Source organism: Falco naumanni, chromosome 9, assembly GCF_017639655.2.
Source record: "Falco naumanni isolate bFalNau1 chromosome 9, bFalNau1.pat, whole genome shotgun sequence".
NCBI classification, from domain to species: Eukaryota; Metazoa; Chordata; class Aves; order Falconiformes; family Falconidae; genus Falco; species Falco naumanni.
In genome coordinates this window covers 795,509-815,900 of record NC_054062.1, presented here as the reverse complement: position 1 = coordinate 815,900, position 20,392 = coordinate 795,509, and the positions used below count along the sequence as shown (strand labels likewise).

The 20,392-nt window shown below is 40.5% G+C and overlaps 1 protein-coding gene across 6 annotated transcripts in view; it reads left to right on the top strand.

Moving 5' to 3' along the window:
• Window positions 1-1,611: 1,611 nt before the first annotated feature.
• Window positions 1,612-20,392, top strand: part of SPTAN1 (spectrin alpha, non-erythrocytic 1) — a 53,435-nt gene continuing 34,654 nt past the window's right edge. For 4 of the 6 annotated variants that reach the window (XM_040606319.1, XM_040606318.1, XM_040606315.1 and 1 more), the window contains exons 1-11: window positions 4,860-4,907; window positions 10,242-10,481; window positions 11,102-11,227; window positions 13,723-13,863; window positions 15,021-15,167; window positions 15,793-15,926; window positions 16,658-16,802; window positions 16,900-17,054; window positions 18,332-18,467; window positions 19,054-19,155; window positions 19,931-20,068. In XM_040606319.1, coding sequence (XP_040462253.1) covers window positions 4,875-4,907; window positions 10,242-10,481; window positions 11,102-11,227; window positions 13,723-13,863; window positions 15,021-15,167; window positions 15,793-15,926; window positions 16,658-16,802; window positions 16,900-17,054; window positions 18,332-18,467; window positions 19,054-19,155; window positions 19,931-20,068 — 1,497 coding nt within the window. In that variant the 5' untranslated portion in view covers window positions 4,860-4,874. Of the gene's footprint in view, window positions 1,774-4,859; window positions 4,908-10,241; window positions 10,482-11,101; window positions 11,228-13,722; window positions 13,864-15,020; window positions 15,168-15,792; window positions 15,927-16,657; window positions 16,803-16,899; window positions 17,055-18,331; window positions 18,468-19,053; window positions 19,156-19,930; window positions 20,069-20,392 lie in introns of those variants that run through there. The other 2 variants (XM_040606317.1, XM_040606316.1) reach the window with 2 other exon arrangements.

Sequence of the window (20,392 nt, the reverse complement as noted above, 5' to 3'; positions counted from 1 at the left end):
AGGCCTCTACAACCTTTAACCTTGGCTTTAAAGTTGACTGGTAATAAGTTAAATTTGTGTTTGGTTTATATTTTTGTAAACCGACTCTGGAATTCTTTTGATTAGTGTTACCTGTGATTGTTCTGTGGAAATCTTCTGCTAGTATCCTTTTACCAGGTAACACTGAAGTAATGCCACTTTCATTAGTATCCTAGAAAATGTTTGGATTTTTTAAACTGAGTGAAGATGTTGTAATTACATGTCTACAATGATGTTGGAGACTCACTTTGCCAAGATAGTAATTGGTACTGTCTGTTCTAAACAGTTGTCTGCCTGTGCCAAAACACAAGCAGTGATTTGATGATGTATATATATAAGATAGAATAGCTTGCTGCTTTTTTGCTGACAGGTACTAGGATCTTCTAACGTTTGCTGGGGGAATATAAGAATATAGTTTTGTAACTAACAGACATGGTATCCTTTTCTGCCTTGGTAAAGGGCACCCAGATACACACTGTTTCAAAAACACTAATAAGAATTTCTAACCAGCGCACTTCAAAAGAAACATAATAAATCAATATTTATTTTTAGGTGTAGTTTAAGGTTGCATCTACTGCTTGAACTGATGGTTGACTTGTATTATGGTATCCTGTTTTTTCTCATTTTAGCAGTTTTGAATGTTGCCTATTTGGTGTGATGATGCAGTGCAAGTAAGGTCTTATACATGATTTGTGGTATTTTCGTATGCATATTCATATCAAATATGACAAAGGAGAGCATCTCGGATGTGAAAATACTGTGCGTTCGGGACGAGATGCATGAAAACTGCCGTGAGTCATACTCTTCCTTGGAGACAACAGTTCCAGGCAGTCCCATGGGCTGCGATGCAATGTCACTGCGAGTGTGCTTTTTCCATTTAAGTACTTTAATGAAGGAAAGTGTTATTAGCTCAAAAATCACTAAAACCCGCTCACCACTTTGGACCCCTCAAGTTCTTGCTACCTTACCAGATCTCATTATAAAAAAAAACAACCTACTTTGCTATGTCTATTTTAAACATCTAGTTTTTACTAAAGGCCCATTTTCCTTTGAATTTATGCATTACCTTTTCAAAAATAGATTTCTTTTGACAAGTGTTAGCAGTCTTTTGATGTGAAGCCCTTGCCTGGCAGCTTTGTGATCGTGACACTGCGTGCTGCTTCAAAAGGATGGCCTTACCCATAATTATTTTTAATGATGTAAAGCTAATGAGGCTGCGGCTTTGAGTCCGGCTTACTGATGTGAACGTTAGAACCTGTCACCTCTATCCTCTGCTCTCCTCTCAGCCCGGCTGAGGAGAAGGGGGCGGAAAACCCAGCTACCGCCATGCCGCACGACCACTCTCACCGATTCCCGGTGTCACCGTGTACCTTCGTGCCCGAGGCCGGTCGCCGAGGGGCGCTGAGGCACCAGCCTGAGCCCCGCCGCTGCTGAGGGGCACCGAGGGCCCGCCGCCGCCCTGCCCCGCCTCTCGGCTCTTTCCGGCATCGCTCGGCACTTTCCGGAACCCTTCGGCTTGCTCCGGCTCTCCTCGCATGCGCTGCTGCCGCAGTTCGCCCGCTGAGCTCGGTGGGTGGGGCCCCGCCCGCCCCATCGTCCCGATTCTTTCCGAAGCACTTCGGTCTCCGACGGCTGGTAGCCCGTTCTGCGGCGCTGACGTCACCTCCGGCTGCCTTATAAAAAGGCGGGCGCAGGCAGTGCACCCCGTCTGTGGCGGAGGGCGCGGAGCCGGCGGCGGATCTGCGCACCGAGCCGGTGAGGCGGCGGGCGGGGGGGCGCAGCGCTCGCCTTCGCCTTCATCCGACCCCACCCGGGTAGATCTGGCCCCCGCGCCCGCTCCGCCGGCCGCGCTGCGGAGGCAGGTGTGCGGGAGCGCGCTTCCCTCAGCCGCGGTGGAGGCGAGGCGCGGCCCGGCCCTGCTTGCGGGGCTCCCTGCGGCTGCCGCTCGCCCTCCTCGGCGGCCGCGGCTGCTGCCGGGGGGTTGTTTATTTTTTTATCGCGGGCAGCCGCGGCGGCGGTCGCGGTCTGTCCGCGGCTCGCGGGGGCGCAGAGGGGAGGAAAGGGCGGGGGAGCGGCCCCGGGCGCGGCGCGGATAAAGGGCAGGCGGGCGGGGAGCGGCGGGATCCGCCCCGGGCAGCCTTGACCCGCGGCAGGAATTTCATTCAGCGCCCTGGGAGGGGGTGAGCGGGCGGGTGAACAACAGTGACAGCGGATCCCCGTCCCCGCGGGGAGTGGGGGGCCCCTGCCTTGCCCGCCCTTCCCTTCGCCCCTGTCCGGTTTGCGGCAGAGCCCTCCCTGAGGAGAAATGCCGGGGGCAGGCGGAGAGGCTGGCGCTCTGCGGTAGCCCGGCGGAGGGGGTTCACTGCACAGCAATGGCTTCCCTCCGCTCTGGGCAGCACAGCCCTGGCCAAGGTCGGGAGATGTGGCGAGGAGCGGGTGTGAGGGGAGGGAAGAGCGGCGCGGCCGAGGGCCGGTGGCCGGAGAGCCCCTTCCTCAGGGCGCCGAGCCCGCCGAATGGCGAGCACAGCGGAGGTGCCCGGCGGAGCAGGAAGACATTTAAAAGAAATCCTCCCGACCTGTGTGCCTTCCGCGTCTGTGTGGGCTCGGTACGCAGGGCAGGCTGCGGTTTCCTTCATGAAAGAATCAGGGTTTGTTCCTCTCCTGATTAACTTTTTTTTTTTTTTTAATTTAACATAAATCAATGTAACGATAGTCAATTATTTCTCAGTTCGTTGCCACATACACTTTACCAGGTTACAGTGATGCACATCTACATTGCTTGGTCATAAATATGTACCAGTAGGGTAATCATTTGCCCTGATACTAAGGTAGCCAATCGCCCGGATAAGCAGTTGTCCCTGTACGTTTTTTCAGCAGGCCCGTGTTGACGGTTTAGGATTTTTAGTAGCTGTTCTATGATAAAACAGCTACGTGTGCCAGGCAGGCTAAAATGTACGTGACTGTTGAGCAACCTTTCATACATATTTAAATAGGTTCTGAAGAGCGGTCATCTGGAGATGGCGAATGAACACATTAGGGGGAAAAAAACCCCACAATCCCAAAAAAACAGCTCAGCCTGAAATGGTTCTATATCTTTCTGGAAAACAAATAATCCATTTTCTTTTGGCATTTTGTTTTCAGCAAAGTGCCAGAAGATTCCAATGACTGTATTCACAGAAAGGCCTTGGTCAGGGATTCAGATTTGTTCAAAACAAATATTAAATCCCACTGTGTGATTTTTGTATTTAAATGCAACTAGCAATGAGTTCTTCCATGAAATATCATTTATCATTACTTATAAATTGTGCAGAGAAAATAATGAACAAAAGACTGAAAATGGGATGCTTTCTGCAGCTTTGTGTGCAGGATCTGTTACTGTAGTAATGGAATTGTTAAGCTGGGAAAATCCTTGAACCAAGATAGCAGGCTGTATTATTCACAAGAAGTAAATTATTTCCATTACTATTGAAAAAAACAACAAAACATCCATACTAGTTGGATTGAATTAGAAATTCTATTTTAAAATCAAATGTAGATGTAGCACTTCCTTGAGATCCACAGTTGATGAAATTAGCAATCATTTGTGGTTGCTTGCTTTTTTTTTTTAATAACAAAAGGTAGCAGCAATTAAAAAAATTTTTAATGTCAGAGACTGTTTTTTAAGCTTTTTTTTTTACACCTTTTTCTCCTGCATGGTAGAAAGGCAGGAGAAACCTTAAATCTCTTGAGGCAGGGTGGTACCTCTTGGTGTGAAATTCCTATTTCTCAACTATTACATTTACAACTAACCTTAGTAATTTAATGCAAATAACTTAATATCTTTGCTGCCTTATTTTTGTCTATTCAATGTATTTATGAGGTTGTAATTGTTTTATTCATAAATACATTGCTTTTGGGGGGCGACATATTGCTTCCCCTGTATTGGAGGAAATAATACGAATTTCTCCCTTTTCTCTGTTGCATGTTAGTGTAGTGTGGGAGTCTGTTTTTTCCATTTGTCCCTGGAGTGTAGGCAGCAGAAAAATGGGGTGGAGCAGACTGCAGATGCCGTTGGTGGAGATTGCCAAGCGTCATCCGGCATTGTGCTCCCATAGCTGACCATGGATCAAATGGAGTGGCAAGCTGCCTTCTCACTGCTGCAGCTGATACACTATAAGCTATGCAGATGCTACGAGAGATATGCACTAGCTTCAGCAGGCACAAAGGCACGTAACTGCAGTTGTCCATGAACTGCTTCAGGGATTGTACTGTACTCATGGCAAAAATGTAGGGTTAGGGGAGGCAAGGAAATTTTCAGCTAAAAGTTCAGTGGGTTAGTTACACTTAACAGCTACATAATTGGCCATCTCAGAAAATGCCTTCTGTCACTCCTACTTACCCATTTTTTTACTGAGGTAGTTGAAAGTAAACATCCTTGTAGAGACTTAGATTCAAAACCTTCTGAGTTTCTGTCTTTAAATTAAGCCACCACACTTGATTATGCTTTAGCAAGATGTGTTGTTTGCCAAATCCAGATAATTTTCTTTACTTTCTGTTTTGACCTTCAGATTATGGTATGATTTGGTTTTTTAAACTTAACTGGAAAGGTTAGTACATACCAAATTAAGTACGTTTTCCTGTTAATATTTGTAACCTTTTTTTTCCACGGGGGCATCTGTCACTCACAATAGCTTGCATAACAATAACGCCAAATTGTTGTATATGGCAAGGAACCAAAAGGAAAGTATGAAACGTGTACTGTGACAGGAGATGTATTTAAAAAAAAAAATAAAAAATTGAGCCGTGTCCTTATGCTAGTCATTAGTTGAATGTTATCTTGATTTCCCCCTCCCTTTTAGACTCTACATTGCTCCATCATGTTGTCATCGTTTCGTAAAGTCAAAGTCCAGGTATTTTTACATCATGCATGAAGTGTCATCGCCATACTTGCTTGCCTTTATTGCAGTGACCTATTTGTAACAAAAAAACATTCGTTTGAGAGTTTGTTCTGTATAGCAGGAGCTTTATTTTTACTTCAGTGTTGAGTCTGGTCCACCTTTTCTTTAATACTTTGATTTTCCTAATTTCTCTCTGTGATGCATGATGTGATGTGTGAACATTTTATAGCTGTTCAGTATGGTTGGGTTTTGATGTGGATTAGTTTTCTAAGATATTTCTGTTTTAAGAAGTACTTGAGCTGTATCTTTTTACTTAACAGCATCTAAAAATTAACCATGATAAAATTTACATTGTGGAACATTATGCGTTTGAAGTTGGCTTTGGTTCCTGTTCCCATCCACTTGCACAAATTTATAATCCCTGTATTGTTGTGGTGTAACTGTTCATACATCTGTGTTGTTTTCTGTTCAGTGATGATAAAATGAATAGGATGAATGGACCAGAGTTCAGCTGGGTAACACAAGCAACTAGATTTTATTTGGAAATTCTAGTAATGTAAATGTTTATACTACAATTAAAATTACAATGAAAAGGTAACAAATGGGAATGGAAAATGCTGAGGTTAACTGTATAATATCACATCACCTGTAAACTCTGCATTTCTGCAATGCAGTCAGGGTAATTTGCTTTCTCAGGAGTCTCAGCAGAGTGCCGTCCTTGCCAGCCCTGCATAGTTTTATCAGAGGTCTGTGCTGGTATTAAAACAAAGCCAAAAAAAGCCCGTGTACAAAAAAGGCACCATATTCAGAATTTGAATACTGGAATTAAAATTTTAAGACTAAAAACCTTTAAAATGAACAGGTCTTCCTTCCGTATTTCAAAAGTGTATAGTTAATGTTGTGCATAAACCCTCTAATCAGCCTAAATCACTAGCTTTGCAGCCTGATGTAGTTCAGACGTAATTTACCTTTTTTCTTGTAATTCTAGTTTCTTGTGTCCCTGTAACACCTATTCTAATTTTCAGTCTTGTTTGAATTTTACCTGTGCTGCGGTTAGTCTGTTATGAGTCTACAGCATTAAGCAGTGACTTCAATACACCTTGGTTCTTTGTGCTGCAGCACTTGGCTTATTTTTCTGGCTTGTAATTTACAGAGATTTGAGGCTGTAGGTGACCCTCCTTTACAGTAACCAGGAGTATTTGAGTGCAGGGTTCTGCTGCACCTAGGTCACCCTCAAAATGTTATTGTGTAGATCTAAATTCATAACAAACCAAATGACTGGGCGTTAATTTTGTCTCCATAGTGTTTTAAACCTCTAGCATAGGGTATGTGACACCACATCCTTCAATATGCTCGTGCAGTTCCCTGCACAGGAACAGAAGCCAGTGCTGCACATCCTTTTCAGGATTCTCTTTTATTTACCTGCAGTACTAGACATACTAACTTAGCGCTAAACCAGGCAGTTGCAGTGTGTTTGTGTTCAAGACATACTTAGTGGCTTGCTTCTTCCCTAGTGTTTTGAGGAAACTGTGAATGGGAGAAATGGAATTTGGAAAAAATGTCCTTTTTTTAAACTCTGTCCTTTCCTTTTGAAGGTTATTTTCACATTCAATATTAGAATTCACATTTTTTTGCTTAAAGAAGGTCAGCAATCCATTCCCGTTCCCCAGGAGGGAGTAGCCAGTATCAGTTAAATGTGCTTTTGACAAGACTTACGATGCATAATATCGATGAATGCCAAAAAATGCGTCAGGCTGCTCATGTGTGCATACTTGGGAGGCAGGGAGCGTTCTGGTAGGGAAAGTACTCCTGTTACAGGCTACTCCTAGGGTCACATACGCTGAGTATGTGTAATGCGCATCAGGGCTTGGCTTAAGAGAAAGTCATTTTACTACATCTTAAGATAGTGATCTTTATGTACTGATCTGATTACTTTTCAGGCAAAGGAGTTTAGTTTTAAGCTTCATGTAATTGTTTTTAAAAATAAGCTGAAGTCTTATGTATAGCACTGAATGTATTTTACATTTGAGTTTTTAAATCCCTGAAAACATGTTTTGGTAAGGGAAATGCTGACAGCTCTTCTTTGTGCCTGCCCTGGTGGCACTGCTGTAATTCCTCTTTAACCCACCTCGATACCACTGTTTCCCCAACTTGAATGGTGTTGCTGACATCATCGTTGTTGCACTGCGGTGTCTATAAATATCTGCAGTTGTATATTCCCGTGCAAATTTTGGTCTACCCTTATGTATAATTTGTATCATCTGGGGAAGGCTCATCATTTTAGATTGGAGGATGACAGTAATAAGTTTGTTTGGGGTTTTTTTGTCTTCAGTTGGCTACTACTTTTTGTTGACTTCTTTTTTTTGTTGTTTTGGGAAAAAATACCACCACAATGGTACGATGTGAAGAAATGTTTCTGCTTTTATTTCTTTTTTTTGTAGTTAGACATAAGATGATGAGTGGCATTCTAAAGTTAGTCTTACAGCATAGAAGTACAGCGGCAGATGCCTTTCAGGACAGCTATGGTGCACGGGTTTGGGGACGCCTCTGGGATGCCGCCTGCCTGGGCTGTGCAGAAGGCTGAGGCCACGGGCAGGAGCAGGCTGGTGCCATTCCTCCTGCCCACACTGCCTGGAAGGTTCGCTCTGCCTGACCTTATCAGCTGGCGCAGGCAGCGCCGGGAGGGGCCGCAGGCAGCAGCCATGTGGGGAATGTTGCCTCTGCGTGATGACGAGGCTGGTTATCTGGGGTCAGGCTGGGCATTTGGGTACATCCCAGTATGAGCTATGTTTTTCACGTTAAAAACATAAAGCGCAACTTGTCGGTGGTTCCCTTGGTAGGTAGGGGTACAGGGGGGCTTCCTTGATGCTTTTGACTGGTGTAGTTGAACCTGGATGTTCAGCAACGTCTTGGAGAGCTGGTTCGTATTCTGGGGGGTGCTGCAGTTTGAGCATGAACCCGTTGGAGGTAGGCTGCATCATTCTGCAGCATCACGGACTTCTGAGTTCAGAGCTCCCCAGTGACTGCTGATCGCGCTCTGGCAGAGCACAGACTTGCTGACGTCAGCTGATCTGCTGCAGGAAAGAACAGTCTATTATTGCTAGACCAAAGCACTTCTTTTACAATTGACTAGCTCGACTTACTGTAGTTATAAAAGGAGCCTTTCTTTTAACAAATTCCAGCAAAAAGATGAGCCAGATTGCATGACTTGTGTGGTGAGAGGCAAACCAGCTACCAGGCTAAATTACAGGAGGTCTCCTATTTGCTTTTCTAAAATGTAAAAATAATTTAAATGATAATTTCAATAATTCTATTATTTGCATATTTAAATACTTTAAATATTTTAATAATTTTAAGTGATTTAAAATCACTTGAGCTGTGGAGGTTATTTCTGATACTGAGATAAAAGTTGGTAGCAAACCTTGTACAGTGTTCCAAGGACTAACTGGGATTTCATTTTCTGCCAGCAGTGCCCATAACCGGAATAAGCAGAGGGACAGGCTACAGTCACACTGTACATTTAGACCAACTGCCACTTCGTTATTCCTAAACACAATTCAGTTTAAAAGAAGTGGTGTCGGAATTCACACACATTTTGACAGGGCAGGAGTTTTTAGCAATAACTTGCTATCTTGGAGGGAAAAGGCTGTTTGAAAGAGCACTTGAAAAACCAGCTGCTTTCTCAGGGAAAAAGGATCTGTAGATGAGCTCAAGTTCTGTTCAGGGTTTTGATCTTTTAACGCTCAGATACCCTAATCAAGTGGAGCTGTTGGTGGCACTGCCAGATGAAACCTAGACTCCATTTATGTAACATGGTATGCACAGACCAGGTTGTATTTTTTTTCCTTGCCCTCTTTTGACAATAATGAATGAAATGTTCAAGCCTGGAAGAGACAGTAAAGCTGAATTTTCTTTCCTTCCTTAAACTGCCGCAATGCAGTCGGGGCTCAGAGTTCACAGGAGTAACGCCTGCTGCTGAAATGGCTGTCCTTTTGCAGGGTGGGACTGTTGGAAGAGAGCTCGGGAATGTGTGAATTCGCCCCCATATGTTCCTTTCTGTCAGATGGTCTCTTTACAAGAGCTTGGAAACCAAACAGAAAACATGGCCGTATAGATTGCTTTCCAACCTGTGGAGTTTTTCATAAAATTGTGCAAGATATGTGTCTAAAGCATGTGGCTAACAACTAAATAACAGTTTAATATTTAACAACACATTTTAAGAGGTTGCCCGAGACCGGTTTTCTTCCCTGTCTTTGATAGGATTGGCGAGAAGTACATTGTAGCTTGACGCTTACAGAATTTGTAATAAAAGCATTGAGCTATACATGTAAATGCTCGTATATCTAGACATCAATTGCATATTATTCAAGCGTGGAGTGTTTGTTGCAACAGCTTCTTGATATGCAGAGTGAATTGTCAATAAATACCCAAACTCTGATGACAATAATGATACCACCTGAATTTGTGTTACAGTTCTGTCCTAATGCACAGATCTGTTATTGAAAATTCAGTTGCTTTTTGAAAGTTTAGGAACTGAAAAATAAAGGTTATCCCAATTGGAATAGAAAGGAGATAAAGCAGAACAGTAGTCAGTTCTTGAAAACACTAACAGGTTTTAGTACCTAAAGCGACATACAGGGGGTTTCAGTCGAAGCAGTCAGAGCAAGATTACACATTTCATTACATGAAATGCTCCTTGACTTACTTGTCTAGTATGAAGCACTGTGAGGCTCTGTGTGGGCTTTTGAGAGGTTATGTCGGGGGGGGCAGGGTGGGTTTGTAACTTTTTTTTAATTGAGAGAACAGAGAGGAGATGTGATCCATGGGTGGGGGGGGGGGTGCGCGCCTGTGTGTATGTATAATGTATATAGACATATCTAGACTAGTTAGCTGTTTAAAGAACAGTAATATTCTTAACTTCAGTTTATCTATATTGAGTACTTTACATAAAATGTTTCCAGATTTTATATGTTGTATGAGAAACATTTTATGTCCATATATCTACATATATATATATGCACAGAAACACATTTTTAACGTTTGTATTAGACACTCGCATGCTATAATTTGAGATGACATGGCCTTTATATGACTGCAGCCATGTTTTCCAAAAGAAGTAATGTTAAATGTCTGTAAATATTCCTTGCCCATTATTTTCTTCTAGAAGCATGCATTTACTTATTTATATGTAAAGTATTTCTATTTTTATACCTACCTGCACACACAGAGTAAGACTGTAAGTAAATCGCATGCAAGTTTAAAATGGCAGGCTTTTCTTCCATGGATCTCTTCCTACCCTACCATTGTTTTATTATACAAACAAAATGGGGTGTTTTTGGCTTTCAGAAAATGGATCCAAGTGGTGTAAAAGTGTTGGAAACGGCAGAAGATATCCAAGAAAGGCGTCAACAAGTTTTGGACCGTTACCACAGGTTCAAGGAACTATCCTCTCTAAGGCGCCAAAAACTCGAAGATTCCTATAGATTCCAGTTTTTCCAGCGTGATGCTGATGAGCTTGAAAAATGGATCCAAGAGAAACTGCAGATAGCATCCGATGAAAATTACAAAGACCCAAGCAATTTACAGGCAAGTCCTACTGCCATTTTATTTTTCTTGTACCTTGAATTTTAGGGTGTACCAGGTCAACTGGGATAGACAGAACAAACATCTAAATGTAGCTTGATCTGAGAGTGATGAAGAAAGATGGATGCAACTACCCTTGCAAAGTGTTTAAGAGCCTGGTTACTTTGCTGATATAATTGGAATATTTCTAGTAGTGAATGAGATGCTAAATCAGCATGGAAAAAGTTACTCAATGTAATGTGGTGTAAGACCAGCTTTGTTTAATCCTAGAATTCGTTGGATGCTTTGGCTCTGTATATAAATTTGAATTAACTCGTACTGTTTCCACAAAAAAAGATATTTGTAGAAAATAAAATTGTATGGGTGGGACTAGCTGACAGGTTCTCAGATGTTTGAACTCTCCAGTGTAGAAGAGCAAGCACAATAATGAAATGACAAAAATTGGGGTGTTTGAATCTACCCGTGACACATACGATACAGCTATGATTTTCAACTATGCTGTTTTATTGTTTGTTTGTCAGTACTGAATGTGCATAAAATACACTAAAAATCTTGATGCTTGGAAATGTGGAGGAGGGCTGTGCACCAAATCTCAGTCACATTCTTTCATGCTTTACTCGTAGGGGAAGCTGCAGAAGCACCAAGCTTTTGAAGCTGAGGTGCAGGCCAATTCAGGAGCTATCATTAAACTGGATGAGACTGGAAATCAGATGATTAATGAAGGCCATTTTGCATCTGAAACCATAAGAGTGAGTTTTAAAGCCCTTTTTTTGTTGTTTTTTGCCTCTTACAGGCTTCTCCTTAAACACTTTTTGCAGATTGCATGGATAACTATATTCTAAAACACTGTTAAAAATTCTATAGGTATTTGATCTAGTGAAATCACAAGAAAATTTGTGTTTGTAAGGCTTACAGATACTTTTCTCTTTCACGAGCACCCAGCTTATATCTTTTCTTGAATCCAGTTCTGAGGTGAGCTATCTACCAGTGGAGTCTAGGAACTTGAATTGGAAAAACATCAAGATGTGTTGAAAGTCACAAGGCAAATGATTAATTATACTTGTGGTTCTTCCCAGAATGGCACAATATCAAGAGGCAGCAAATTCACAAGGCCTGGTGTCAGGGGATGTTGACCGTTCATTTTTGCTTATATATAACATTTTGATTGTCTGCAGTAATATTTATAAGTAACACAACCAACCATACCAGTCAACCTCAGACATCTAATTTCTATGTGCTGTAGCTCAGATCAGTTCCCTAGTGATCTTCACTTTCCAGTTAAGTTGTACTGGCCATATGTTCAGATCTGTTGGTGTTCTACAGCTTTTTCTGTGAGCTCCAAGTACAGTGCTCTGTCCGCTCTGTTTATCCAGCAGTGAACATCTCTTAGGACATCTGCTTCCTTAATAACAAGCAGTAAGCTTTCTTCAAATCCGTTTCTGAGACTGAGTGTTTTTTTTCTTTCTCTCTAAATCTCCCAAACCGTAATGCAGTGACAAATGTTTTTTTAAACTCTTTGCTGCTGGACTAACTAGATAGGTTTATGTTTGACAGTATTTGAGTGATAATCGATGTTTTTTAAAATTCTGAGCAAACTGTAACATGTCGTGATTTGATAGTTATCTTTTACTCCTTCTCCTATGTATTCTCATTTTTCTCTGGTTATGTTAGGGTTTTTTGTGCTTAAGTGTGTGCATACACGTGCATGTGCGTACCCCACCAGTAAACACTTATGTTTGTTAGGGATACCAGCTTCTTCTCCAGGACTCATTTTATTAAATTTGCTGTTTCTTGTGCCTCGCTTCTTTCAGTGTTGGTTATGGCTGCATTTTTCCTTAACGCAAAGAACTTGTTTAAAGCTTTTTCTTTTATGAGATTTGGATGTGAGCAGTTTATAACTTTTCAAAAGGAGAACTCTTGTGGTATTTTTGTAATGATTATCAAAACTTACTTGATATGTTCATAGTTTCATTATAACTAAGAAAATATGGCGACTAAGGAAAAACAGATACTTTTTAAAATACATTATATAATAAACCTCCCCCCCCTCTCCCCAAGGTAATGATTATTTTAGAAATCTCATTGTGATTGTGTAATCTTTGCAACAAATAGGAAAAAAAAAGTGATACTGTGTCTTAGCTACTCAATGTAATTTGTTACTTGTGTTCTGTTTGGAGTGGTAATTTGCCTTTTAATGGTTCAGTCTTTCACGCCATACCGGACTGCACAGCGCCCAATAGTAACGGCCACCCAAGTTGGGTCCCACATACGAGTAGGTGAAACTTCTAGCTGTGCAGTGCAATTTCTTTTTGCAATACCTTCTTTCTTCCTTGGCTGACAGTTTGCACTATCCTTTTGGGCAGTGCTAGGAAATGGAGTGGCATGAGCTCTTTTCCTACTTTGAAACCTACCTAAGTGAACTTTCCAAATGAGTTACATGGGTGTCCGCCCATGCCAGATGTTCAAAAGCTTCTCTCACTGACTTTCAGGTTTCACATCTCAGTGAGCCAAGCTTTATAGATGACGGGTGGAGCAGATACTTTCCTGTTTTGCAAGTTGTGTGTCTGTGTGGGAGTGTGGTTTTTCTTTTAGTTGTCTATAAAATTTGTGGTTGCTCCCAATAGTTTTGAAAGGCAGAGAGTAACCAGAGAGAGACTCAATATTAAAACTAGTATTTGCTCCTAGTATTTCAGTATTACATTGCTTAACAATGCTGGCTAAATACATTAACTGGTCAGTGCTAAAAGAAATGGTTAAAATACTGTGAAGTGGCACACGTTTGACTTGAAACGAAATGTGTCATTTTAAATAAAAATGAATTCTCAAATGAAGATGAGATTAACTTACTGGGAGTTGTTCAGTCTTTTACATGGAAGTCATTTGAAGGGGACAGCAGCAAGTTCTTGGTCTAGCATTAGTCTAGTATTTAAATCAGATTTTATCACAAAATGTTTACCTCATAGTTACATATACATAACTATTTGATAGCTTCATTATTAATAACAAGTGTGTAAATACTCACTTCAGTAATTCCTAATTTTGTATTGTTACTTAACCTCATTTGAAAACTGGTGTTTTTGAAATTTGAAAACTGGAGATGAAGTTAGGAGGTTTGTCCACTCTTTGTCTAAAGTAGAGTTTGGATATACAGTTTTGGAAAAAAATTATTCTGTTGAAGTCAGGAAGGGAATTAATCTGATCTTCTCTGATACAGGATTTTAGTAACAACATCCTATTGTTCTAGACTCGGCTCCAGGAGCTACACCGACTATGGGAATTACTGTTGGAAAAGATGAGAGAGAAGGGAGTCAAATTGTTGCAAGCACAGAAGCTGGTGCAGTATTTACGGGAATGTGAAGATGTCTTGGACTGGATCAATGACAAGGTATTTTATTACCTACTTTTACTGTGATCTCAATGGGAAATTCAGTGTGTTTGTGTGGAAATTTTCTATCAACATACAGTTGCTGGAGTTCAGGTAGTCCCAGAGAGCTTTTAAAGGCATCTATACATTTTATTTAGTTTATGCATATTGCATAAGCAGTAGGTATGCAAACTACTATTTGTTCTTTTGCAGTCACAACAAGAGAGGTATTAGACTAAGAGGAGGCCTGCATGTTGGAGAGCATAGTTATAATCAATTATTTTTTTGCTTTGAGGAGACTTTCTTGTTTCTCATTGTAATCAAATTCAGGTTTCCTGTAACGGAAATCTGTAAAAGCAGGGAAATGTGTAAAAACGGAAATGTGTAAAAACAGGTGGTTTTTATAAATGTTCTAAATTATCTGTTATAGAAAGTAGCTGGCAGAGTGTGCGTGATTACTTACTGATTGGAATATCTTTAAATAAACATTGTAAGGACATTAGGTGCAAGAGAACTGTTGTATCTTGATTCTTTGAACTCTGAGGAAACAGACCACAAACCACACTATGAATAAAAAAGGCCACAAAATGATCATACAGGTTTTCTTAATGATGGTTTGCTATTTTGTGTCACTGTGGGTTCAGACTTTAAACCCTGCATAACTGTTATGTGATGGTGCACTTTTCGTTAAGAAATCTTGAATCAGAACCTTACAGCAAATGCCCATAAACAATCTAAAAATGTAAACAATTTCTAGTCACTGTGTGTACTCCAAAATAGGATGGGCAATTATTTTGTAGTTCTAAAAGTATGCTTTTTCTGTGTATATTTTCTTGCAGTAATTAAGGTTGTTGTAGTAGCGATCATAGTGCATAGAACAGAAAATTTATGGAAGAACTGGTTATATTCAGTAACATGAAAAATCAGTAAGAGCAAGCAAGATGAAAAAAATAATACCCTTGGTGATCTTGCATGTTTTCTATGATAATTGACAAGTGTTGGGGGGATTGGAGTGGAGTTTATTGGAGGAAACTAGTTTTAAATCTGTCTGTAAACACAGTGATTGTAACTGTCTTTGACCTATTCAAAATTAGGACAGTTTGCTTCCTGATTTTTAGTATTGATTTCCCATGGGATATACTGAAATTGTAATGGTTTTTTTTCCCTTGATTTGCTAGGAAGCAATAGTGACCTCAGAAGAACTTGGGCAGGATTTAGAGCATGTTGAGGTTTTGCAAAAGAAATTTGAAGAGTTCCAGACAGACCTTGCAGCTCATGAGGAAAGAGTAAATGAAGTGAACCAGTTTGCTGGCAAACTTATCCAGGTAAACATTTATGTGTGTTGAAAATCTCCCTTGGCAGGCCTGGTATAACAACAAACTTTTGTCTGCAACTCCCTCTTCTCCCCTCTGGCTTGGTAGCAGATCTTTAAGCTTTACTCCGCATGTGTGTAGATACTTGGCTATCTTAATTTTAAATGGTCATCATTTGATTTACTTGTTCTGCTGAACAGCTTGAATAACAGGCCCAGCTGAGAGTGTTCCTGAAAATGTGGAGGGTAGTGATTAGTAAGAGAAACTGTTGTGTTTGGAGTTAAATGTGTTTCCCTTGGACAGCCAGGATTACTATTATCTTTTCTTCTGGTATGTCATCTGGAGCTTGATCAAGGAATAGAGACAGGGCAGGAAGTACTGTATTCCAGGGAACAAAAGATACTGTTTACAGCCCTCTTCCCATTGACTAATCAGTACATAGGGAAACCTAAACTACTACAAGAGTATCGGAATGTTTACACAGTGAGGTTTTGGGAAAATTATCAAATTGAGTGATCATCTGGAAAGGACAGTGATTACAAGTTCCTCTCTTGAAAAACAGCAGCGTTTTAAATTTTTGTCGATGGATGTAAAACTGCAGAACATATGAAAATAGCATTTTTCCTTTGCTTGCCAGGAACAACACCCTGAGGAGGAACTGATAAAGTCCAAACAGGATGAAGTAAATGCAAGCTGGCAGCGTCTTAAGGGGCTTGCCCTTCAGAGACAAGGAAAACTCTTCGGGGCAGCTGAAGTTCAGCGCTTCAACAGGTAATGATCTTGGCTGGATCTACTGAAGTGATGTAATAGTGTTGTGGATGTTTAGTGATGCACTCAGCTGCATACAGTAGTATGAGAAGAGCTGCTGTTGTCTGTTACATTTTTTTTTTTGCTCTTCCTCATGACTTGTTGATTGAGGACCTTGTTCTAGAATTACCTTAAAATAGTCATTCTGATTTAGCTTTTCAACACTTGGCAGTTTTGTTCATTCCTGCTAATGGCAGTTTTGCTTTGCTTACCTCTGAGGGCTTTTTCCCCAGTTCTCCCCTTAAAAGGGGTCGGGTTTGGCTGTCAGATGGCTGTCAGTCTACTTGTTCTGGGGTTCTTTGAGCAGCATCTTTCTAGCCTCCTCTCCATCTACAGCACTTTGAGATTTGCTGTCATTTAAGTCAGAGAAGGGTCCAGAGTGGGAAATACCCCGACTAGGTGATGATGCTTAGTGCTGCCATAATTCCTTGTTTGCATCTTGGTGACTTGATCTGAAGAATGGTCTGCCAATGTGCTTCAAGGTTTTTTGAGAATTTTTTTTTAAAAAAAGGTCTAATTTTTTAGGGTGGGTTTCATTGTTGTTGTTTTTGTTTCTTTTTAAAAGAATGATTATAGTTGGATGCAGTGTTTATAGGTATATGCCAGTATGTCTGGCATACATACAGGAAAACATGCTCTTTTCTTCCTTTTTCCATACAAGATAGACTGCTTTCAATTTGTGCTTTGTTTTGAAGGGATGTGGATGAAACAATCAGCTGGATTAAGGAGAAAGGGCAGTTGATGGCCTCAGATGATTTTGGCAGAGACTTAGCCAGCGTGCAGGCACTACTACGTAAGCATGAAGGCCTGGAAAGAGATCTTGCAGCTCTTGAAGATAAGGTACCCATATGAGATGCATTTTACCTACAATTTAAATGTGGTAACCTGCTTGTAAAAGGCTAGAAGCTTACTACTCGCTGTTTATGACTGGGTTTAGGTTAAGGCCCTTTGTGCAGAAGCTGACCGTTTGCAGCAGTCTCATCCAATAAATGCTTCTCAAATTCAAGTGAAACGGGAGGAGCTGATTGCCAACTGGGAACAGATCCGAACTCTGGCAGCAGAGAGGCATGCTCGCCTTAATGACTCCTACAGGTAGGAATACTGTCATGCTGAAATGACCTTTCTTCCTTATTCAGATTTGACAGAGGACTCTTGGAAGGAGGAGGAAGGGATGCAGTTTCCGAAATTTTTGGATGATTCTGATGTTTTCAAAAGGAGTCTTGTCCACCAAGTTATATTTTGCAATAACTTCTTGTAGTAAAAGAAATACATATATGATAAATACTTACAGTTTCTGGTCATTCTCTGGATGTGGATCAGTTATGGAAGCAGATGCCTTGATGTTTTTAGGGTATTTACTTTTTTCCCAATCTGAGTTGATACCTGCATTTTGAAGTACATCATCTGACTATATTTTAATTTTGGTGTTTTTTTTAAATACTCGTATTAAAAATCTGTTCACTGTGGGGTCTTCATGATTCTCTGTGAAGGCTAAAGTATGGTATGTTACTAGATGTGTTGTCCTAGACTAAATGAAGTACCCATTTCTGTGATAGCTGCTTTGTTGCTGTGGGATTTGTCTTTGTCCAGTCTTGTTCCTGTCCTAGCCTGGTTGTCTATGAAACATCATCTGCTAGATCACTGTTGAGCAGCATACTAAAAAAACCCTTACCCTAATGTGGTGGTTAGTTTACATCGTTTCTGATTTTGATTTTTTGCTGTTTGTTCCCTCCCCTGCTGCAAGATTTATGGTGGTGGAGACCCACACACTTAATAATTTTTCCTTTGCTTTCCTTGTCATAATCTCTTCAGATCAATAAACTGCAAATATAAAAGAGAAGTAGAAACTGATCGCTTTTGCTGATGAGTGCTAAGTACATGCCAAAGGCAGTAACTGTAAAGGCATACTGAAAGGAATCAGAATTTGTTTGCTTGCAGTTCTAAGGCCGAGGCATGTGCAGTTGAAACTTTCTGTCAGTAATCCCCGACAGACACACAGTGTTACAGTTGTGACAGAAGCAGTCCCATGGACCCTCTTGAAACACTCGGAGAACTATCTTTTGATTTCTGTTGTCTTCAACATACAGGCTTGTAGTTAGGAGTATTCCTTTTACTTTCAATGTAAGTTATATACAAAATATGTCTTTGAGCAATTGATTTTGAACCTAGCATTTTCCTGACTTTAAAAGGCTTCTTTTTTTGATTGAGAGCACATTTAGTTATTTAATATTCTGATTGCATTTTGGTATTGTCTTGGGTTTTTTCTATCTGAGGAACAGCTTTATGTTTGTAACCCTTTCTTTGGGGTAAAGATGGAGAAACTATGCAAACAAATTATTTCCAAACGTTTTTTCTTGTGCTTTCCTAAGACTACAGCGCTTTCTTGCGGACTTCCGAGACCTCACCAGCTGGGTGACTGAGATGAAGGCTCTGATAAATGCTGATGAACTTGCCAATGATGTGGCTGGAGCAGAAGCTCTTCTAGATAGACATCAAGAACATAAGGTATAAAAGTTATACAGCCAAACCCAGTCCGCAGCCCTCAACAACTGATTTGTATGTCTTACACGGTCTCTTGAGTCACATCTTGCTGATGTTGTACCACTAGAATCCTTTGATCACGCGACTAACGCAGTATTAGATGGATGTCCTGATTTAGTATTTTTACTTTGTTTCTTATTAGTAGATATACTATAGATACACTGGATATAATACAGTACTAGGTGTAAGTATTTAAAAATGCTTATGATAATATTTTATAAAAAAATAATTAGACCTGATAGCAGTCAGTTGAACTAATGGCTGTTCTAGCTCTCCATCTTGAGGAATTGCTTTAATCAGAAAGCTTAAAACCAACATTCAGTTTCAACTTTTAACTTACATATTTATACTTGCCTTATCGACGCTGTAAGCTAATACATTTTATTCTAGTTTTCATTAGATAAATTCAAATGTATTTAAAGGTAGCTGAATGTTTTATCATTCAGGTTGCAGACTGTTGTTTCTGTGTTACTTTCAATAGCAGTTTTCGTATTCTGACACTATTCTAAGATAAATTTTGGTAACAGCTTATTCACATCCCCTTTCATAGGGAGAAATTGATGCCCATGAAGATAGCTTCAAATCTGCTGATGAGTCTGGCCAGGCTTTGCTTGCTGCTGGGCACTATGCTTCTGATGAAGTTAAAGAAAAGGTAAGCAAGAGCTCCTAGAGGAATTTTATCTCTTTCTTCTGTGTCCCTTAATTTAAAAGTTCATTTCTTATTAAGATCATAAGCTGCAAAGTATCACTCCTCCAGGTTACAGGGCTTCCTTCACGTATTTAAGTAATGTGTGCTTTTCAGTCTCAGATTGCCAGATTCTGCTTATCTATTAGTAGGAACTATTAGGACTATTGGTACTATGTATTAGGAACTATTAGTATATCTTTCCTCCAAAAGAAAAATGGGTTATCTGTTTATCTTGGTTTAGGTATGCTGTCAGAAGTGTCAGCAAATAATTGGTATTTCTGAATTTTGTTTTTCAAACGAATGGGGCCTCTCATGAAGTCTGCATAGTGAAACATTGGTCAATCAGACAGTTCAAATGCCGCAAGTGAGAGTGGGCCAAAGAGATTTCAGAGGCTGAGAGAGCAGGATGGTTTCCTGAAGAGCTTCTCTTACAAATAGGTCTGCAGTCAAAAAGAGTGGCTGTCCATAAAATATCTCTGTGCAGATTTAAATTGGAAAAGGAGATGTTTCTGACTGAAGTCGGAAGGTTGTAGCCACTACTCAAGCTTGATAAGCTGGGTAAAGACTTGTCCTCTATGAGGATGATGATGTCAGTAACAGGAGAGTGATTCTTCACACAGGAGGTAGTTTTCAGTCCACTGTGAACCACTTTTTTAGAGTCACTTGATTTTACATTGAGATGGAAATGAACCGGACTGCTAAATTAAATTATTTTATATTCCTCTTCCCAATCCGTTAGCTGACCATCCTCTCAGATGAAAGATCTGCCTTGCTAGAACTGTGGGAGCTTCGCAGACAGCAGTACGAACAGTGCATGGACTTGCAGCTTTTCTACAGAGATACTGAACAAGTTGACAACTGGATGAGCAAACAAGAAGTGAGTGCCTATCTTGGAACTCTCCAGATACGGTTGATTTTCATTTCTGGCTAGACTTCTGTAGACTTAAACAACTGATATTTACTAGTGGCAGTAACTGCCACTAAACATGCACTAGTGAGCATAGTGCTGTGCAGAGTTACTTATCTGACTGTCAGAGTTGCTACAATGTCTTTTCGTCTAATGCTGAAACTATTAGTTGTGACAAGTTGGCCTCAGATTGCTTTTATGTGTGTTAACTCTTGTAAAATGCTGTTTCAATAAGAAGCTAAAAAGAATTATTCAGAACCTTTGGCTGTTAGAGGCATACATGCAACACCATGC